General features: G+C 40.3%; 1 protein-coding gene across 11 annotated transcripts in view; it reads left to right on the top strand.

Annotated features, from left to right (window-relative positions):
- The window catches only part of AHI1 (Abelson helper integration site 1), a 200,642-nt gene that overhangs the window by 63,584 nt on the left and 113,623 nt on the right, over positions 1–23,435 (top strand). For all 11 annotated transcript variants that reach the window (XM_075126766.1, XM_075126765.1, XM_075126764.1 and 8 more), the window contains 2 exons: positions 485–625; positions 11,515–11,717. In XM_075126766.1, coding sequence (XP_074982867.1) covers positions 485–625; positions 11,515–11,717 — 344 coding nt within the window. The remainder of the gene's footprint in view (positions 1–484; positions 626–11,514; positions 11,718–23,435) is intronic.

Genomic DNA, 23,435 nt, shown 5'->3' with positions numbered 1-23,435 from the left:
ATGCTGGCCAGTGATGAGGTTATCTGAGTGAACGGCAGATTTGAGCCCCTGAGGGCTACTGTAAATCTCTGAGGCGAGCAAAATCCTCCAATAAGCACAGGACCCACCAAGGTAGAGGAGGAACTTTGTCACAAGACATAAGATGTTCCATTGAGTTCAGGATCAGGGCCAAAACTTTTATGAAATAGTGGTGTGCAAAACTTCCGTTTCCATTGGTCAGTATGACTGAAGCCCATGACTAAGATAGCAAGCATTTTCCCAGAAAGATACAAACACATATTATGGTTATGTGCCATTTAATATTTGTTAAGTGGATAGTGCTTTCCAAGTTACAAACTAGTTTAAAATACAAAGGTTGAAGTCCTCTCTAAGGTTTTTGTAACATAAATATAATATAGAGAGATGAGTGGATATTATAAAAAGTTGCAACGTTATCACGTCAAATTTTTATGACAAATTAAGAACTCTATTTTTCCTTTTATAGGTGATCAAGTAGCCATGTATTCTGACCTCTCCTTCACATTTCCAGTTCGAGATGTTGCCTTTCATCCACATGAACACATGGTGTCATTTTGTGCCTTTGGTCAAAACCAGCCAATACTTGTATACATTTATGATTATAAAGGTACTGTAGAGCATTTCTTGATGCATAAGAATCTTGGTAGCTGTTTGTTTCACTTTTTAGAAGCGACTTGCAAAGGTTCTTTTTTAAAAACAAACAAACAAAACAGAACATCAAAACCTGCCGTGCAAGAATTGTGCTGAAATCTCTAAACCAGTTTAAGATCAGCACAGAAATAGCTTCCAATTTACCTTTCTGTCATGATTTTGCATGACTGAATTCCAGACTTGTCCTCACTTCTCTCTCCAGATCATACCCTCAGCAATCTATGTTGTGCTAGTGATATCATGTCAATCATTAGAACCATATTTCAGTCTTGGGCTGGATTATGGAGTCAGGCAAATTTACATTTTTCTCAAAGTACACATAGTTTAATGAAAACCTTAATGTTTTATGCTTGATGGGATATAAAATAATTTTTAAAAGCTGTATACAAATGGTTTAATTGTTGAGGAAAATCTAGGCTCTCTTGGTCCTCTGTAGGCAAACTCACATCTGCAGTGGAATTCCATAGCAACTGAGTTATCATCAGGGATCCTAGAAATCTATTTGTTTTGGAAAAACATGTGGGTTTTTATTGGAGAATTTTGGGATTTTTTATCACAGAAAATGAGATCCCCGGCTATCTCTAACATAGAGTTAATTGTAGACTTAATTAGTCTTTTAAACTGGTAGGTTTCTTGATTTTTAAATTTTGTTGGTTATTATTCAGTAGCATCACTCTTTTCTTTGTTGCGGATGTTGTTTCAGTTGTCATGTTTCATCTTAATGGCAGATATGACAAAGGTGTGTATATATAATATATTAAGAAGATATATATATATATATTTATTTACTTTTTTTCCCATTTACATCTGCTGTAAAGTAATTGCATTTTGTGCTGATAAAGATGAATAGTTAATGCAAAATATTACATTTTCCATTTAGTTGCTGTCTTGATAATATAGAGTGAATAATTAAAACAAAAAAAGCAACACTCCTACTAACTTTATATTAAGGTTCAAATCCTCCGTCTACTGTACAGACATGATTTTATTGAACTAATTAAAGTGAAAGAATTAATGGTCAATATTAAATGCTAACTTTTAGTCTACTAATAAATCTATTCTGTTTAGCTGTTTAACTAGAGAACCACAGATAATTGTCTCTTTTATTAAAAACTGATTGTAGGCCTGACTCAGGAAAATACTTAAGCATATTCTCAAATCTGTCCCTGTTCAGGAGAGCATTTAAGCATGTGTGTTAGTATTTTCTTCAACAGGGATGCTTTCCTAAATTGGGGCCCATCACAGTTCTGGAAAGCACTCTGCAAAGAAACAAACTATTATTTCCTGCAAGTAATACATATTTATCATGTCAAATTAAAGCTGAGAACTAATTTGCAGTATGGCTACATAGATATTTGTTAATATGCATATAAATTATATTAATAAAAGTGAAGAAAATTAGCTATTTGAAATCACTAAACAAAATTACATTCTTGAATTAGACAGATTTCATAGCTGTTTAACTATGTACCTCCTGGAAATTCATTTTCTATTTAATGGAAAACGTGGTTGAATCTTGAACAATCAAACAGGATCACACTGAGGTTATATTGATAGTTAAAGTCATCTGTTGTTTTAACAAAGTTACTGATCTTTTGTCATCAGTAAGCCATTTCATAGGTTGTGGTCTTTCGGGCATAATCTGTATGACATACCAAGGTACAATCCAGACTGAGTAGCCATGTCACCTCTGCTCTCGAACCTTGGGTGCCCTTTAAAATGCTTTGCTACTATAGCCTACAGTCTGCTCACAAAAAGCTTCCAGCATGCAAGTCACTCCCAGCTGTGTATGTGCTGCAGCCAGCCACACCTTTGCTCTTACCAGCCTTGATAATACTGCAGGGTGACCCAGCACATCCACAGTCTTCGAATTCCCCCTAGATATGTGTGTGTTCTGTACTTCCCAGCCCTCTCCTGGACAATACAGGTTTATATAAGATCTGTTATTGCTTTACTAGAAATAATATGCATGCACCTTGTTACCCCCAAATGGAGTCTCAAAGATACTTCAGTGTAAACACACTGGATTAGATAAACAATGAAACAAGTTTATAAACTACAAAGAGAGATTTTAAGTGAATACAAGTAATGAGGGGCATAAAAGTCAGAAATGGTTACAGGGAAAATAAAGATGAAATGCAACTGGTGCCTAACTTAACAAGCTATGTTAAATTCAAAGCAGAGTTTTCTCATCACATGCACTAAGCAGTCTTACTGACCAAACTTCTTAGGTTAGGACCCCTTTTCAAGTTCAATGGCTGCTTCCTTTGTCCTTTCTGGTGCAGTGAATTGAAGGACAGAGGGAGAGGGAGTGGAGAAATGTTTGTCCTTCCTTTTTATAGTGTTAGCCCCTCTCCTGAAAAACATTTCTAAGTGAAAAGAAAAGGAGTACTTGTGGCACCTTAGAGACTAACCAATTTATTTGAGCATGAGCTTTCGTGAGCTACAGCTCACTTCATCGGATGCATACCGTGGAAACTGCAGCAGACTTTATATATACACAGAGAATATGAAACAATACCTCCTCCCACCCCACTGTCCTGCTGGTAATAGCTTATCTAAAGTGATCATCAGGTGGGCCATTTCCAGCACAAATCCAGGTTTTCTCACCCTCCACCCCCCCACACAAATTCACTCTCCTGCTGGTGCTAGCCCATCCAAAGTGACAACTCTTTACATAATCAAGTCGGGCTATTTCCTGCACAAATCCAGGTTTTCTCACATCCCCCCCACCCCCATACACACACAAACTCACTCTCCTGCTGGTAATAGCTCATCCAAACTGACCACTCTCCAAGTTTAAATCCAAGTTAAACCAGAACATCTGGGGGGGGAGGGGGTAGGAAAAAACAAGAGGAAACACGCTACCTTGCATAATGACTTAGCCACTCCCAGTCTCTATTTAAGCCTAAATTAATAGTATCCAATTTGCAAATGAATTCCAATTCAGCAGTTTCTCGCTGGAGTCTGGATTTGAAGTTTTTTTGTTTTAAGATAGCGACCTTCATGTCTGGGATTGCGTGACCAGAGAGATTGAAGTGTTCTCCGACTGGTTTATGAATGTTATAATTCTTGACATCTGATTTGTGTCCATTTATTCTTTTACGTAGAGACTGTCCAGTTTGACCAATGTACATGGCAGAGGGGCATTGCTGGCACATGATGGCATATATCACATTGGTGGATGTGCAGGTGAACGAGCCTCTGATAGTGTGGCTGATGTTATTAGGCCCTGTGATGGTGTCCCCTGAATAGATATGTGGGCACAATTGGCAACGGGCTTTGTTGCAAGGATAAGTTCCTGGGTTAGTGGTTCTGTTGTGTGGTATGTGGTTGTTGGTGAGTATTTGCTTCAGGTTGCGGGGCTGTCTGTAGGCAAGGACTGGCCTGTCTCCCAAGACTTGTGAGAGTGTTGGGTCATCCTTTAGGATAGGTTGTAGATCCTTAATAATGCGTTGGAGGGGTTTTAGTTGGGGGCTGAAGGTGACCGCTAGTGGCGTTCTGTTATTTTCTTTGTTAGGCCTGTCCTGTAGTAGGTAACTTCTGGGAACTCTTCTGGCTCTATCAATCTGTTTCTTTACTTCTGCAGGTGGGTATTGTAGTTGTAAGAAAGCTTGACAGAGATCTTGTAGGTGTTTGTCTCTGTCTGAGGGGTTGGAGCAAATGCGGTTGTATCGCAGAGCTTGGCTGTAGACGATGGATCGTGTGGTGTGGTCAGGGTGAAAGCTGGAGGCATGCAGGTAGGAATAGCGGTCAGTAGGTTTCCGGTATAGGGTGGTGTTTATGTGACCATCGTTTATTAGCACTGTAGTGTCCAGGAAGTGGATCTCTTGTGTGGACTGGACCAGGCTGAGGTTGGTGGTGGGATGGAAATTGTTGAAATCATGGTGGAATTCCTCAAGGGCTTCTTTTCCATGGGTCCAGATGATGAAGATGTCATCAATATAGCGCAAGTAGAGTAGGGGCTTTAGGGGATGAGAGCTGAGGAAGCGTTGTTCTAAATCAGCCATAAAAATGTTGGCATACTGTAGGGCCATGCGGGTACCCATAGCAGTGCCGCTGATCTGAAGGTATACATTGTCCCCAAATGTGAAATAGTTATGGGTAAGGACAAAGTCACAAAGTTCAGCCACCAGGTTAGCCGTGACATTATCGGGGATAGTGTTCTTGACGGCTTGTAGTCCATCTTTGTGTGGAATGTTGGTGTAGAGGGCTTCTACATCCATAGTAGCCAGGATGGTGTTATCAGGAAGATCACCGATGGATTGGAGTTTCCTCAGGAAGTCAGTGGTGTCTCGAAGGTAGCTGGGAGTGCTGGTAGCGTAGGGCCTGAGGAGGGAGTCTACATAGCCAGACAATCCTGCTGTCAGGGTGCCAATGCCTGAGATGATGGGGCGCCCAGGATTTCCAGGTTTATGGATCTTGGGTAGTAGATAGAATATCCCAGGTCGGGGTTCCAGGGGTGTGTCTGTGCGGATTTGATCTTGTGCTTTTTCAGGAAGTTTCTTGAGCAAATGCTGTAGTTGCTTTTGGTAACTCTCAGTGGGATCATAGGGTAATGGCTTGTAGAAATTCGTGTTGGAGAGCTGCCGAGCAGCCTCTTGTTCATATTCCGACCTATTCATGATGACAACAGCACCTCCTTTGTCAGCCTTTTTGATTATGATGTCAGAGTTGTTTCTGAGGCTGTGGATGGCATTGCGTTCCGCATGGCTGAGGTTATGGGGCAAGTGATGCTGCTTTTCCACAATTTCAGCCCGTGCACGTCGGCGGAAGCACTCTATGTAGAAGTCCAGTGTGCTGTTTCGACCTTCAGGAGGAGTCCATCTAGAATCCCTCTTTCTGTAGTGTTGGTAGGGAGACCTCTGTGGATTAGTATGTTGTTCAGAGGTATTTTGGAAATATTCCTTGAGTCGGAGACGTCGAAAATAGGATTCTAGGTCACCACAGAACTGTATCATGTTCGTGGGGGTGGAGGGGCAGAAGGAGAGGCCCCGAGATAGAACAGCTGCTTCTGCTGGGCTGAGAGTATAGTTGGATAGGTTAACAATATTGCTAGGTGGGTTGAGGGAACCATTGCTGTGGCCCCTTGTAGCATGTAGTAGTTAACACCATCCTGGCTACTATGGATGTAGAAGCCCTCTACACCAACATTCCACACAAAGATGGACTACAAGCCGTCAAGAACACTATCCCCGATTAATGTCACGGCTAACCTGGTGGCTGAACTTTGTGACTTTGTCCTTACCCATAACTATTTCACATTTGGGGACAATGTATACCTTCAGATCAGCGGCACTGCTATGGGTACCCGCATGGCCCCACAGTATGCCAACATTTTTATGGCTGATTTAGAACAACGCTTCCTCAGCTCTCGTCCCCTAAAGCCCCTACTCTACTTGCGCTATATTGATGACATCTTCATCATCTGGACCCATGGAAAAGAAGCCCTTGAGGAATTCCACCATGATTTCAACAATTTCCATCCCACCACCAACCACAGCCTGGTCCAGTCCACACAAGAGATCCACTTCCTGGACACTACAGTGCTAATAAACGATGGTCACATAAACACCACCCTATACCGGAAACCTACTGACCGCTATTCCTACCTGCATGCCTCCAGCTTTCACCCTGACCACACCACACGATCCATCGTCTACAGCCAAGCTCTGCGATACAACCGCATTTGCTCCAACCCCTCAGACAGAGACAAACACCTACAAGATCTCTGTCAAGCTTTCTTACAACTACAATACCCACCTGCAGAAGTAAAGAAACAGATTGATAGAGCCAGAAGAGTTCCCAGAAGTTACCTACTACAGGACAGGCCTAACAAAGAAAATAACAGAACGCCACTAGCGGTCACCTTCAGCCCCCAACTAAAACCCCTCCAACGCATTATTAAGGATCTACAACCTATCCTAAAGGATGACCCAACACTCTCACAAGTCTTGGGAGACAGGCCAGTCCTTGCCTACAGACAGCCCCGCAACCTGAAGCAAATACTCACCAACAACCACATACCACACAACAGAACCACTAACCCAGGAACTTATCCTTGCAACAAAGCCCGTTGCCAATTGTGCCCACATATCTATTCAGGGGACACCATCACAGGGCCTAATAACATCAGCCACACTATCAGAGGCTCGTTCACCTGCACATCCACCAATGTGATATATGCCATCATGTGCCAGCAATGCCCCTCTGCCATGTACATTGGTCAAACTGGACAGTCTCTACGTAAAAGAATAAATGGACACAAATCAGATGTCAAGAATTATAACATTCATAAACCAGTCGGAGAACACTTCAATCTCTCTGGTCACGCAATCCCAGACATGAAGGTCGCTATCTTAAAACAAAAAAACTTCAAATCCAGACTCCAGCGAGAAACTGCTGAATTGGAATTCATTTGCAAATTGGATACTGTTAATTTAGGCTTAAATAGAGACTGGGAGTGGCTAAGTCATTATGCAAGGTAGCGTGTTTCCTCTTGTTTTTTCCTACCCCCTCCCCCCCCAGATGTTCTGGTTTAACTTGGATTTAAACTTGGAGAGTGGTCAGTTTGGATGAGCTATTACCAGCAGGAGAGTGAGTTTGTGTGTGTATGGGGGTGGGGGGGATGTGAGAAAACCTGGATTTGTGCAGGAAATAGCCCGACTTGATTATGTAAAGAGTTGTCACTTTGGATGGGCTAGCACCAGCAGGAGAGTGAATTTGTGTGGGGGGGTGGAGGGTGAGAAAACCTGGATTTGTGCTGGAAATGGCCCACCTGATGATCACTTTAGATAAGCTATTACCAGCAGGACAGTGGGGTGGGAGGAGGTATTGTTTCATATTCTCTGTGTATATATAAAGTCTGCTGCAGTTTCCACGGTATGCATCCGATGAAGTGAGCTGTAGCTCACGAAAGCTCATGCTCAAATAAATTGGTTAGTCTCTAAGGTGCCACAAGTACTCCTTTTCTTTTTGCGAATACAGACTAACACGGCTGTTACTCTGAAACATTTCTAAGTGAGATTCAGGACACAGAGTCTATAGGGAAGGACATTCCCTGCTGCTTTTTCCTAACGTGTTGGAGCTTCTTTTGTTTCTCTTCCTGCTTGATGACTCTGTTTACTGCTTAAATGCAAATTAAGTAGCACATATTTCTTTGAGACAGACCTGTTTGCCAACCTCAGTTTGGAACATGTGTGAAGAACAGCATACAGTGGAATCGTATAACTTCACACACAATGCTGCCACAGACATTTTCCCAGAACAATAATGACCAGCAAATTATGAGTTTTCAGATAATACCTCACAAGGCAGATATTGAACAAAGATTATTACAATAATGTGTCGGGTGTGGACACGGGTACATTCTGACACAGTCTGCTACTAACTTTTTCTTTGTTTTTGGTTAAAAATATTTGCTTTGCTTTCAGAAGATGATTTTATTGCATTGGTGTTAAGGAGTTAATCATACAGTAATATTAATTTTAGTCACTAGTACCATTTTTTAGGATTTCCATAGTTTGACTTAGATCAGCTGGTTTAAAAGTACCCTCTAATGTTTACAATGGGCAAATTTTAAATAAGGAATGCTGAAATCCTTTGTCTTCCTGATGCCACAATCTAGAAACTGTAAAAGCCAAAAGAAAAGGAGTACTTGTGGCACCTTAGAGACTAACCAATTTATTTGAGCATGAGCTTTCGTGAGCTACAGCTCACTTCATCAGATGTGTACCGTGGAAACTGCAGCAGACTTTATATACACACAGAGAATATGAAACAATACCTCCTCCCACCCAAGCTATTACCAGCAGGACAGTGGGGTGGGAGGAGGTATTGTTTCATATTCTCTGTGTGTATATAAAGTCTGCTGCAGTTTCCACGGTACACATCTGATGAAGTGAGCTGTAGCTCACGAAAGCTCATGCTCAAATAAATTGGTTAGTCTCTAAGGTGCCACAAGTACTCCTTTTCTTTTTGCAAATACAGACTAACATGGCTGTTCCTCTGAAACCTGTAAAAGCCAAGTGTGTGGTTAAAAGGCAGCTGGGCTCAACTTTTATCAAGATAATACCTGTTAACGCTGGTACCTGGCAGCTAGCCCATGTGATTGTCTAATTGGACCCTAATGGCCCTGCAATGGATATTGCCAAAAGCCTTTTCCCAAAACCTGAGGTTCCCAGCCCCTGAGCTGTTTTGCTGAATATCTCACTCTGCATGACTAGGCCTGCTCCTGTAGGATATCTCCTGTGCTTAAATGTGTTCAGTTGTCAACTTTAGAAATTTTTCTCAAAGACAGTTCTTTAAATGAGCTCAGTGCTGCTGGGCTGGAAGAACCTCCGGGCAACCTTAGTAGAAGAAGCAGTGAGGCTACAGAGAGAAAGAAGTAGCAGCGTCTGGTGGCAGAAAGAAGTAACTGAAATACAAGCTCAGGGTCTTCAGTCCAAGTTACCCAAGCGGAACCACTTGGTGACTTCCTTGAGCACCTGCTGGACTGGACCCAGCAAGTTACTAACCTCAACTGAACTAGAAGCCTGCATTTTAATTTAGTCGTCATACTTCATCCTTTAGTTTGTGTTTCCAAATGTACTTGGTGTTTTCAATTTTACTTTTCCTTAATTGTATGGAAAATTGACCTTTTTAAAATAAAAATGGTCTGCAATAGAGCCCTTGTTTATCCAAACCCATTTCTGGAAGCAGTCTTTTTCATGTATCTTGGTAGTTTCCTAGACATGAATTAATTACTGGTACATAATCTCTCCTTTATCTCAACCTGGGTTTATTTGAATAAATTTAATCCCCCTCTTTCCATTTGGAAAAACAGTATTCTTCCATATTGCTACTTGCAGTTACGTTAATCAGTTGTAATCTAGTTTATTTGTGTAAAAATAAATAAGAATCGGAAGTTAGAAAATGTATGATTTGCTTGAAATCAATGCCAGTCACCTACTTTTTTGACTTGTGTAGGATAGACTTATTAAGGTAATATTTTACTAATATTTTTATCAAGGGAAAACTACTGCTGATTAAAGGTTGTGATGAATCAGCTCAGTGTTAGAGGATGGTGAATACTAACAGTGGGAGGAAATCAGACTTCTGTGTGGGGAGAGAAGAAAGAGGGAATTCTGGAATCAAGACATGAGAGAAGCTGCTCTTTTTGGAGATCCTTGAACAGTGATGATGTGGCAGGAGGGAGATGGACCAGCAGAGAGAGGGAGAAGAGTGGCAGAAGGGAGTCAGACCTACAGAAGTGTACTCTGGAAAAGGAAGCACTGGGAAAGGGTGGCAGGAGGGAACCTGGCACATAAGGCCAAAGTCTTTTGCACTGTTAAGCATGGAACGAGGGGATTTTCTCTAAACTTTACATTTGGCTTTCTTGATAGCACCTTTATCATACATTTTGATAGAGATTCAGTGGAACCAGAGCAGGCACACGTGACAATTGTCAGCTGAATTCTTTGTGTTTTGGTAACTGAATACTAATACTGCACTATTCCTTATATTCCTAGACTAACTGAACTTAAATTGTAGATTCATCACATCCATACTATTGGCATGTTCAGAATACTGCACCTAACTTTTAAATTATTTTGCCGAGGGTTTTATATAATTTACTCTTTTCTTGTTCATATGTTGTATGCACTGATGCCCTGTATTTCTAGGGGGAGCTGGTAGTGACCCTTATATTTAGGGTCCTTAACACTTTCCATTGTTAAAGATTCCTATGATTCTTTTTTGAGACGCTCCTAACATCTCCATTGTTTGCAGAAGGACTTTGAAATTTGACAGGGAGAAAGCCCTCAGGCTAGAAAAGTTCCTTTTCTTTGTCCCATGAAATCCCATTTGCGTTTTGCTGAGTTACAAACTGTTTAAAGTTGTCAATTCCCTTTTCTTGCTTATGTTCCTCAAGAACTTTCACAGCATACCAAAATAACTGAACCTTAATTTTCTAAAGAACTAGGCCCACACCCTGGTAAAACAGCAGTAGCAGATTGGTAGTGGGAACACCAGGGAGCTGCCACCACAGCAGTAGAAATGGGGTGGTGAGAGACTCTGGCTGGGTGGGGTTACCCTCCTTTGATTATCCCAGGGACCCAGCACATTGCCCTGGCAACCTGTCCGCCTTTCTGGGAGTACCATGTTGGACAACAATTCCCACCACATTGGATGCAGGGAGTATTAGAGAGTGCTAAGTTGGGCCAGGCTTCTCTTGGACCCAGCTCATGGTGCCATCAGGTTATCAATGCTTCTCCCTTCCCGGAGAGAACAACCTATCCTTTTAACCGCTACTGTAATTAGACCTGTAGCTCAAGTGATAAGTCTGTCCAGTAGTGAAAGTTCAGGTTTCAGCCTTGATATTCTAGTGATATGTGATATAGGGTTTGTTACATAGTGAGACATAATGAGATTTAGTTTTATTGTATTCCTTTAAAAATACAAAAACCCTAAATTACATACAAACAACCCTAAGATAAGTCATTTAGATTTCAAAGTCAAGAGAGATTTATGCCCATGCAACTTTAGTATTGCGGCCTTGTTGTATGCATTATGATACAGTCTTTAATGGCAATAATCACATCCTATTCTTTTGCCACAAGATCTCTGCCTCATTACATGGACATGGGGACAGAATTAAGGTTGCCTAGGCAATTGTAAAACTGGCCTTTCCTAACTCAACTATGTAACCTAAATAACTTTCTTTTAATGTAGGGTTTTTATATATAATTTATCTTTATCTTGTTCAGCAAAGCCTTAGAATTTAATATGACCTATGAACTCAGTGTGGTTTGTTTCACGGAACTATTAAGACTTGACTTAAAATGTTAATGTTGATTATTTCTGCAGTTGCACAGCAGGAGGCTGAAATAGTAAAAGATCTCAATGGGTCACTCGCATCAACAACATCCAGAGGGCCACAAATTCTTAGCAATTCTTCTCATATTTCTGCACAGAAAGATTCAACAATGTCTCCAGCAAATCAATTTGTCAGTGTTGCAAGAGTATCTATGAGAATGCAGAAAGTGAAGCAGAAACTTGACTCTGTTATGGTATGTCAAATTTATTTATATTTCCAAGAAAATTGTAAAGTCCTCTCATACAATGCCTATATTCTATATAGCACAAGCACATATTACAAAACATCTGTATATTGTTTGTAGGTCTATTCTCCTTTTGATAAATGAATATAACTCCCATTATTGTCAATGCACTTATTGTGCCTGTTCAGAGACTAGATCATGTAAATATAAGTTATTTTCGATATCTGTTTTTTACCACCCATCAGTGACCAGAAGTTCTTTTGGCAACACCCATTAGCATTAATGTGAATTACATACCTACATATCCTGACTGTTTTTAAGGGATCCATCTTCATCATATTTTTGCTTTTTAGAAGATAAAATTTGGTGGCATTCACAATTCAGCTAGTCATGTCTAAGATGTACAGCACCCTCTGAAAATTCTTTCCTCACCTCGGTAGTAATAATAATATTTCCACTTAAAGTATAGGCAAAAAATAGTCCTGTCTCTAAGTTACACAAGGAGTATTAATACTAATTAGAGGAAATTCTTGTGTGCTTGATATGTTTCAAGACACACAATACCTAACCTTGTATGGGATAACAGTGCCTTCAGATTTTAATCTAGTACTGTGCCTTGATACATATATATGACATAGTTCTACTCAACTATGGTTAATCAGAGATCAATAATTAAATCTGAAAAACAAAGTTTTACTGATAAATAAATATTTCTGATGTAATTGGAGGCAAAAAACCAAATTATACAGCCACCATACATCTCTGCGAAAAGCGAACAACATCCTTATATCAGAATCAAGAAAAGAACTTTGCAAGTCTTGAATGAACACACACAATTAAAATTTTTGGCATTGCTTAAAAATGACAAATGTTTATGTCTCTGGTAAGTTACATAGTTTTGCTATATCTTTCAAGACAGTAAACTCACATGACTATAATACTAATTCAGAAATATTCATGCAATTACTAAATAGTTTTATGGAGGTTTCATTTTTTAATTAAAATGCATTTGTTGGTTTGACCTCACTAGTATTTAAATTTTTAAATAATTGCTTGTTATAGAAAATTTACTGTTATCTCACCTGCTTTTTCTTTTAGTAATCATTAAATTGAAGAAACTTGTTCAATTATATATTTGCACATAAGATCATGTTTACTTGAGTGATAGGTAGTTAGGAAACATCCAACCACAATTATTTTATCATTAAATTTCATTCTTTAAATCAATATAATTAAATGTGATTAGGTCCACGTGTATCCTGATAATCTAGTTTATCTATGCATTAAAGGCTAAATTTTTTACCATATGTCTGAATTGTATCTACAACTTTTGCAGAAGCATACACAAAACTACCCATTTTTCATACATCAATGAGCTTTCCATACATAACTTGCACACACCTGCATTTTGCCTGTGCAAATTAGGCATCTACATTGAAAAAATTAACCATTTGGGCTCAATGTTGATCTGATTATATATAAGCATATATCCTTTTTATTCCTTTATTTGTCTTCTCCATTCCTGGAATAGCTTCTGCTTGAGCAATGAAGAATCATTTTCAGTCAAGTTGTGGCCACTACCTTCTGTGCCGCTCTTTGTACCCAGTCAACCTTGCTTTTCTCTTGTCAGGAGGGGGGCATTCGTGAATAAAGCAAGAAGCTTCCTTTTCTCCCCTTTTCTCCATGGTAAAGCATGCAGCCTTGGAAGCATTCCTATCCTTTGTTAGCCCAGAGAATGGGAGACTAGAGCAAAGAACTGAATCTTGGTCTCTGCTTTAGCAGTGCACAGCACTAGTACTAGGAGATCAAGCCAGGCTATATTTAGTAAAATGAGTTACTGTATATTATTTTAAGCTTAAAAGAGATGCCAGAATTTTCTTTGTGAATCAAGTGTTGTTGATTGGCCTCTGCCTCTCAGAGAAATTGGATTGATATACACTATAGTAAATCTTGGCAGCACTTCCTATTTATCTGTGCTTCAGGGGATTAATCTTGATAATTCTCTCAATTTAAAATAAACTTCAGTGACAAAACATTTAATGCCTAAGTGTTCGCCTAACATAGCAAGTCACTAAAAAATTCTTTGTATTGGATTTCTCTATTTGTATAGTAAAATTCCCACTAACCATTAGCGGCAAAAATACCAATTTAGCTTTTTCATTATCAAAAGATTGTGTAGTATTTCTCATTATGTGGTTGTGGGGAGGAGATTTCATACTGTTACATTAGGACTGTGAAATGACACTTTTGAAATATCCAGAATTAAACTACTAACTTAATTGCTATCATTTTAGAAGTAAGAAAAGCCTAGTATTTTACAGCGCTTGTAACAAGTCCATTTTTCCTTCTTAGTGCTGGAGTCAGCCATGTATTGGCTGAGTTATCTCGGATACCAAACTACTCCTGAGCAATATTACACACACCCCTTTTTTTCTTCAATTTTTTCATGTACTTTTCTCAATACTTTTTTTTGGAAATTTTTATTGAAAAAAATTGTTAGTGATAACTGAAAATTTTCATTTATTGAAAACCTGCAACCAGTATAGGTGTGAAGGCTTTTAAGAGCAGCGACAACAGAAGGTTAGGATTTAAAATTAAGAGATCTCACCTTTTGTACAAACTGTAAAAATCACTGTGGTTTTTGTGGTCTTCCAGCATATACTTACCTCAGAGAACCTTTAGTATGAGAGAAACTAGGAGCTTTTTACTTCAGGTGACTTCTAATCACTTATAATGTGCTAATTCATAGCATTATTCTATCTGACTACAAAATCTGATTTTGGAAAATCCTTCAAATTGTCCCCTTATAGAATATACTGGAGATGTAAAATATCTCCTTACTGGTAAAAACCAGAAATTTACAGAACTTGTGCCACTGTGCCTCTGAAAGAGTATGCAGCCTTTTCGACAAAAATTTGAAGCACTGGTGAAACATGATACTGATAATATCTAAACCAGTGGTTTTCAACCTTTTCTCATTTGCAGACCCCTAAAAAAAATTCAAATGGAGATGCGGACCCCTTTGGAAATACTGAACATAGTCTGCAGACTCCCGGGGTCCATGGACCACTGTTCTATGGTAATGACAACCTTTTGTGGACCCCATAGACAAAGTCTGCGGACTCCCATGGGTTCACAGGTTGAAAACCATTGATCTAAGTGATCAAGTAGAAGAAGCTGGCAACTTGTCCTTTTTGTCTGCATTAAAGCTTGTGTAAATTATCATAGCTCCATTGCCAATGTACTGAGGATCTCCCTCCACACCCTCTCCCCTCAAGGCCTTCTCTAATTTAGTACATCCTGGAATACCTTGCGTAACAACTTTGGCTTTGAATTCAGGTCAGAAAGATAGGGGTTCCCATAACAGCTATTACAGGTTTCCATGGAGAAACAGAAAATCTCAAGATGAGTATACACCAAATGATCGAAACGTTGTAAAAGCAGTGTTAGTCTTGTGGATATTTCAGTACCGGTATAGGCAGAAGGAGTGGGATCCCTGAACTCAGTCAGTTCTGTATTAGAAAATCTTCATCTGCCACCTCTTAAATGTAGTACTGATATTCTGTAATCTATGCTGAAGTTACCCCCTTTCTCTTCCCAAAGAAGCTTTAGCTTTCCTCCAAAATAACCTTGCATGCACAATTTCTAGTGAGCCATTTTTATTAAACCTGACTTCCCATGTTTGAAGTAGGACAATAAATCTAATGCTGTTTGTAATTAGAAATAATAAACTGTTTTCACTCCAAATTTAAAACATTTAAATCCACAAAAATGGTACAATATAAAAATAGTACCCTACCTACTTATTAAAGGTAATTGAACAACATGCTAGATCTTGGATTAAACTCATGTTTATAATGCATTATGAGAACTATGTTCTAAATTCATATGTTTTATTTCTAAGTTTCTGTTTTGCTAGATAAGGGTGTAAATAGGTATGGATGAGGAATCCTACTGTAAAGATGTTTGTCTTTTAATTTTACAAAAATGTTTCTTCTACATATTTTAAATACTATAAGTGCTCCCTCAGTAGAGAACAGGATGTAAAATGGATTTCAATAGATTCCCACACCTAAAAGGATTAATGCACACATTTATTAAATTTATTTTACCTAGACACACAAACACTGTAATGGGACAACTCTGCCTTAATAGGTTCTCTTGGCACCCAATCTAATTACAAGATAATTCTCTACAAACACACTGCATATAGCCTGCAAACAATCAAATGCCTAAATTAGTAAAAATAAATATAGGTAGAGGGGAAAGCCTGAGGTATTAAAACAAAAAGACATAGAAAAGACTTGCAGAGTTTATTTATAATTAGACTTTTTGTAATTGATAATAGGTTGGAGAGGGAAAGCATTTCTATGTGTGACATTCTATGTGTTGAACAGCTGTATCCCTCAATTCTCCAACCTGGGGTACCTTTTTTACACTGCTGTGCTGTGAAAGTGACCATTACTGGTCTGCTCTCAAACAGACTCTAACATGTAAATTACTCCCAGCTGTATTATATATGAGTGCTCTAGCCAGTGACTCCTGAATTATATTACAGAGTAACACCAGCAAATTCCCAGTCCCAGACCTGTCCCTAGAAATGTGTGTCTTGTACTGCCCAGTATTTTCCTGGACAACACAAGCTCATAGGAAGTTTATTTCATTATTAGAAAATTATAATCACAAACCTTGTTATCTCAAATTGAGTTTCCCAAACACTTCAATCCAAATACACACTGGTTTAGTTAAAACAAACAAGTTTATTAACAGAAAGTTAGATTTTAAGTGATTGCAAGTAATGAGGCATAAAAGTTAGAATTGGTTTTGAAGAAATATAAAATAAAACACAAACTAATACCTAACTTAATAAACTAAGTGAACTTAAAACAAAAGGGTCTTTCTCATCACCTGTTTTTTTGCAGTTTTACTGTCTGGATGCCTTTTAGCAAAAACCCCTCCCCCAGTCCTGTGCTTCTTACCTTGTCCTTCAGGCATTGTGGATGTTGTGGGCAGAGAGAAAGGGCAGAGAGATGATTTGTGTCCTCTGTTCTCACTTCTTATAGTTATTTTCCTATTTGAAAATCATCATCATCTGAGTTTCAGGAGAAAGAGAGTCTGTGGGATGGGAACCTCCAGCTGTTTATTTACCAACATGTAAACTTCTCCCTCACACCCTTTTTCCTGACAAGAATGGCCCCTTAACCAGGTGATAGTCCATTTGATTACACTGACACCTGGCTGAGGTGCTGGCTAGCCTTTAGTCTCTGGGGAACTGGTTTGAAGCTGTTTTCGTAGACTTGATACATGTTTTACACAGCAAAATTTTATAATTTTACATACAATGGTGCCACACATATTTTACCAGGACAGTAAAGTTCAGCAGATTACAAGTTTTCAAATGATATCTCACAAGGCATACATTGTACAAAATTTATCATAGTCCTGGAAAAAGGATTAACATAAAGGTACTGACTGTGACACTATGTAGGCATTGTTTGTTAGTTGTGACTTCAGGTTGTTGTGTTTTGTCATTTACTAGTTGGATTTCTAATCTGCATGTTTCCAATTGTCAACAGGGTGCAGAAGCACTTTGAAGAGTAACATTGATAAGGGGTGTGTGTATGAAAATAGAGAATATATACCTTTTTTCCCACCAGCTGCGGCTGTTGTCCACACGATCTGTGATATGTAATAAAATTTTTGGAGCCCTAAACAAGATGAAAATGTTTCTTTCAACTAAGGGGGAACACCACATAGGATATGACATAAACTTCTCTTTCCCAAAAAAGTCTCCATTAAGCAAAAGAATGCAATGCAGTGCAGAGAAGGCAATGCACTTCAAACATGAATTGAAGTGCTAAAGTAAACCGAAAAGAAATATTGTATTAGAAAAAAAATTAAACAGTTTATTACAATATAATTTATTGTGCTAATATAGGATTTAATAGAACCCCACACTATTAATATTCACAGGAAAGATATGTTCTGACTATAATAAGATTAAATTTATTTTTAACTAGTCAATATGAGAGATATACAGGACTTTTATATATCTTATAGCTACAAGATTCTGTAAGCATCATGTTCTTTTTTTAAGATGCCAGCCAAATGTAATTTTGGAATAGTAACTGTACAAAAATGGCACAAAGGCACAAACATATTTTAAAACAATGTGTTTAATTTAACAACTAAATAACAAATAAAAGTGAAAGCATAAGTTGGTTTGACATCTCCTCATTGCATGTTACCATAAAGTACAGTGCAACATGGTGCATCTTTACTTTGTTTTTCCTACCAACTATATCCCAGTAAGGTCTAGATTTTTATCTCTGATCTGGCTCCTGTGTGCTGCGTAGATTGCTGTAACTCCTACTGAGACTAGCGCAAATCAGCCTGCAGAATCTGTTAACTGTAACCAGTTCTCCATTTCCCCACTCTCCTGTGCCAAGTATATATCGGCATAGAAGAGAAAATGCTTCTTAAATAATATCACTATAAAATGTAAAATAATAGCAGAAGGAAAGCTAAATTGGGTAGAAAAAGTGAGGAATATGTTTTCAGTTGAAAATTGAAATTACAGGGAGTGTATGTGTGAGAGCGAGAGAGAAAGAAGCGGGTCTTTAATGTTATCTCTGCTACATTATAGCTATCAGAACTTGAATTGTACTCTGATCTGTTGTACCTAGGATTTAAGTGCTTGTAAAACACAGTAACAGTGATTACTAGGGTAGTGCACTGAGGGCCAAATCCTCCTCTCTGTTCAAAGCTTGAATAAATGGGCTCTGTCATCCTCTATTGAAGTTAGAGGAAGAGGATTGAAATTGTCCTGTGGGTTGATGGACAGAGACTATGCTAGAGATGCTATGAATGCCAAGTGATCAAGGTGGTTTCCATTAGGATGGGGGGGTATTTTGACAAGTAGATCCACTGTCTCCATCTCTTCTGTTATCCATCCCCTTTATGATCTTAACGTCGCACAGCTCAGGAGCATGCCTGTGGATTGTTAATTCTCCTGTGTAGGCTTTTCACAGCCTGCCCTCCTGTGTGCAGTAAAACAATAATAGCACAACTGCTTTTGGTCCCTGCATGCCAGCAGAAACATAAATGTTCGAATGTCATGGAAATCTGCCAGAGAAAGTTCTCCAAACAAACCAAAGGACTGAGACCACCAAAGGGTTGTATTCCCACTCTGGTGGATTTTACTTTACCTAAACCTAACCTTTAGAAGAATGAGAGAAGAGAGGGGACATACACAACCCTCCACAGTCCCTCAACTTACTTGAAAAGTTGTTCCTTGAAAAAGTTATCCTCCGTCCCATGGTTGCTTTCCCCCAATTCTTTCCTCCCCATGGGATGGGATTGATTTCTATCTCTTGTAGGCTCTTCTTCTGGCTGCTCATTGTTTCCCCTCCTTTGCTTTCTGGCTGTCACTCTCAGCAGCAGCTGGCTCCAGCTCTGTCATCCTTCTGTAAACAACTGATAGGTAGCTGCAGAGAACAGAACTAATTGCTGCTGAGAGGCAGAAAGGGGGCTTGGAGAAGTCAGACTGTTGGGGGGCCACTGAGCTGCTGGGAGAGGAACAGCTCAGAGAAAAAATCTCCTGTGCTGCCACAGTCCTGCTGTAGGGATTTTGGTTGAGACACCAATTACCAGAGAGGGATTTTTGCAAACCCGAAACTGTCCCAGACAAAGTAGGTCTGCTTGCAGCTATCCACAAGGGTTTGGGGGGCAAAGAGCAGAGCAGCATTGTGTTAGAGGTACATGCACAAGGATATGAACTTGTTTTCACAGGTTACGTTGTTAGAAAGCTAACCTTGGTAGGATACAGTTGTGCTGAAAATATGATGTGGTTTGGTTGTAGTTTGGAGAGGTTTTTTGGATATGCTTTCCATTATTTAATGGTTTGCAATGCAATAGCCCCTTGTTTGTGGCTTGTATACTGGAAGATACAAAATTAACATGTCACATGTTAAGTGAATTATAAACAGGCTAACTGACAGGTCTCAAAGTGTAAGTATAAATGGGAAATCATCTTTGACTAGTTCCTGTAGGAATCAGTTCTTGGCCTTATGCTATTTAGCATTTTTATCAGTGACATGGAAGAAAGCATAAAGTCATTACTGATAAAATTTGCAGATGACACAAAAATTGGGGGAGTAACAAATGATGAAGAGGACAGTTACTGATACAGAGTGATATGGATTGTTTGTAAAGCTAGGCGCAGACTAACAATGTGTTTTAATAGAGCCAAACGTAAAAGTATACACAGGAACAAAGAATGTAGGCTGTAGTTACAGAATGGGGGACTGTGGTAGGAAGCAGTGACCCTGAAAAAGATTTGGGGGTCATGGTGGATAATCCGCTGAACATGAGCACCCAGTGCAACATTATGGCCAAAAGGGCTAATGTGATTCTTGGATGTATAAACAGGGATCATTGAGTAGGCGGTGATAGGTGTTATAACCTCCGTATTTGGCACTGGTGCGACTGCTGCTGGAATACTGTGTCCAGTTCTGGTGTCCACAATTCAAGGAAGATTTTGATAAATTGGAGAAGGTTCAGAGAAGAGCCACAAGAATGGTTAAAGGGTTAGAAAACCTGCCTTAAGTGACAGGTTTCAGAGGAACAGCCGTGTTAGTCTGTATTCGCAAAAAGAAAAGGAGTACTTGTGGCACCTTAGAGACTAACGAATTTATTTGAGCATGAGCTTTCGTGAGCTACAGCTCACTTCATCAGATGTTTACCGTGGAAACTGCAGTAGACTTTATATACACACAGAGAATATGAAACAATACCTCCTCCCACCCCACTGTCCTGCTGGTAATAGCTTATCTAAAGTGATCAACAGGTGGGCCATTTCCAGCACAAATCCAGGTTTTCTCACCCTCCACCCCCCACACAAATTCACTCTCCTGCTGGTGCTAGCCCATCCAAAGTGACAACTCTTTGCATAATCAAGTCGGGCTATTTCCTGCATAGATCAAGGTTTTCTCACATCCCCCCCACCCCCATACACACACAAACTCACTCTCCTGCTGGTAATAGCTCATCTAAACTGACCACTCTCCAAGTTTAAATCCAAGTTAAACCAGAACATCTGGGGGGGGGGGTAGGAAAAAACAAGAAGAAACAGGCTACCTTGCATAATGACTTAGCCACTCCCAGTCTCTATTTAAGCCTAAATTAATAGTATCCAATTTGCAAATGAATTCCAATTCAGCAGTTTCTCGCTGGAGTCTGGATTTGAAGTTTTTTTGTTTTAAGATAGCGACCTTCATGTCTGTGATTGCGTGACCAGAGAGATTGAAGTGTTCTCCGACTGGTTTATGAATGTTATAATTCTTGACATCTGATTTGTGTCCATTTATTCTTTTACGTAGAGACTGTCCAGTTTGACCGATGTACATGGCAGAGGGGCATTGCTGGCACATGATGGCATATATCACATTGGTGGATGTGCAGGTGAACGAGCCTCTGATAGTGTGGCTGATGTTATTAGGCCCTGTGATGGTGTCCCCTGAATAGATATGTGGGCACAATTGGCAACGGGCTTTGTTGCAAGGATAAGTTCCTGGGTTAGTGGTTCTGTTGTGTGGTATGTGGTTGTTGGTGAGTATTTGCTTCAGATTGCGGGGCTGTCTGTAGGCAAGGACTGGCCTGTCTCCCAAGACTTGTGAGAGTGTTGGGTCATCCTTTAGGATAGGTTGTAGATCCTTAATAATGCGTTGGAGGGGTTTTAGTTGGGGGCTGAAGGTGACCGCTAGTGGCGTTCTGTTATTTTCTTTGTTAGGCCTGTCCTGTAGTAGGTAACTTCTGGGAACTCTTCTGGCTCTATCAATCTGTTTCTTTACTTCTGCAGGTGGGTATTGTAGTTGTAAGAAAGCTTGACAGAGATCTTGTAGGTGTTTGTCTCTGTCTGAGGGGTTGGAGCAAATGCGGTTGTATCGCAGAGCTTGGCTGTAGACGATGGATCGTGTGGTGTGGTCAGGGTGAAAGCTGGAGGCATGCAGGTAGGAATAGCGGTCAGTAGGTTTCCGGTATAGGGTGGTGTTTATGTGGCCATTGTTTATTAGCACTGTAGTGTCCAGGAAGTGGATCTCTTGTGTGGACTGGACCAGGCTGAGGTTGGTGGTGGGATGGAAATTGTTGAAATCGTGGTGGAATTCCTCAAGAGCTTCTTTTCCATGGGTCCAGATGATGAAGATGTCATCAATATAGCGCAAGTAGAGTAGGGGCTTTAGGGGACGAGAGCTGAGGAAGCGTTGTTCTAAATCAGCCATAAAAATGTTGGCATACTGTGGGGCCATGCGGGTACCCATAGCAGTGCCGCTGATCTGAAGGTATACATTGTCCCCAAATGTGAAATAGTTATGGGTAAGGACAAAGTCACAAAGTTCAGCCACCAGGTTAGCCGTGACATTATCGGGGATAGTGTTCTTGACGGCTTGTAGTCCATCTTTGTGTGGAATGTTGGTGTAGAGGGCTTCTACATCCATAGTAGCCAGGATGGTGTTTTCAGGAAGATCACCGATGGATTGAAGTTTCCTCAGGAAGTCAGTGGTGTCTCGAAGGTAGCTGGGAGTGCTGGTAGCGTAGGGCCTGAGGAGGGAGTCTACATAGCCAGACAATCCTGCTGTCAGGGTGCCAATGCCTGAGATGATGGGGCGCCCAGGATTTCCAGGTTTATGGATCTTGGGTAGTAGATAGAATATCCCAGGTCGGGGTTCCAGGGGTGTGTCTGTGCGGATTTGATCTTGTGCTTTTTCAGGAAGTTTCTTGAGCAAATGCTGTAGTTGCTTTTGGTAACTCTCAGTGGGATCATAGGGTAATGGCTTGTAGAAACTCGTGTTGGAGAGCTGCCGAGCAGCCTCTTGTTCATATTCCGACCTATTCATGATGACAACAGCACCTCCTTTGTCAGCCTTTTTGATTATGATGTCAGAGTTGTTTCTGAGGCTGTGGATGGCATTGCGTTCCGCATGGCTGAGGTTATGGGGCAAGTGATGCTGCTTTTCCACAATTTCAGCTCGTGCACGTCGGCGGAAGCACTCTATGTAGAAGTCCAGTCTGCTGTTTCCCTACGCTACCAGCACTCCCAGCTACCTTCGAGACACCACTGACTTCCTGAGGAAACTTCAATCCATCGGTGATCTTCCTGAAAACACCATCCTGGCTACTATGGATGTAGAAGCCCTCTACACCAACATTCCACACAAAGATGGACTACAAGCCGTCAAGAACACTATCCCCGATAATGTCACGGCTAACCTGGTGGCTGAACTTTGTGACTTTGTCCTTACCCATAACTATTTCACATTTGGGGACAATGTATACCTTCAGATCAGCGGCACTGCTATGGGTACCCGCATGGCCCCACAGTATGCCAACATTTTTATGGCTGATTTAGAACAACGCTTCCTCAGCTCTCGTCCCCTAAAGCCCCTACTCTACTTGCGCTATATTGATGACATCTTCATCATCTGGACCCATGGAAAAGAAGCTCTTGAGGAATTCCACCACGATTTCAACAATTTCCATCCCACCACCAACCTCAGCCTGGTCCAGTCCACACAAGAGATCCACTTCCTGGACACTACAGTGCTAATAAACAATGGCCACATAAACACCACCCTATACCGGAAACCTACTGACCGCTATTCCTACCTGCATGCCTCCAGCTTTCACCCTGACCACACCACACGATCCATCGTCTACAGCCAAGCTCTG

The sequence above is a fragment of the Caretta caretta genome, chromosome 3 (genome assembly GCF_965140235.1).
Source record: "Caretta caretta isolate rCarCar2 chromosome 3, rCarCar1.hap1, whole genome shotgun sequence".
NCBI lineage: Eukaryota > Metazoa > Chordata > Testudines > Cheloniidae > Caretta > Caretta caretta.
This window is presented reverse-complemented; position numbering and strand designations above follow the sequence as displayed.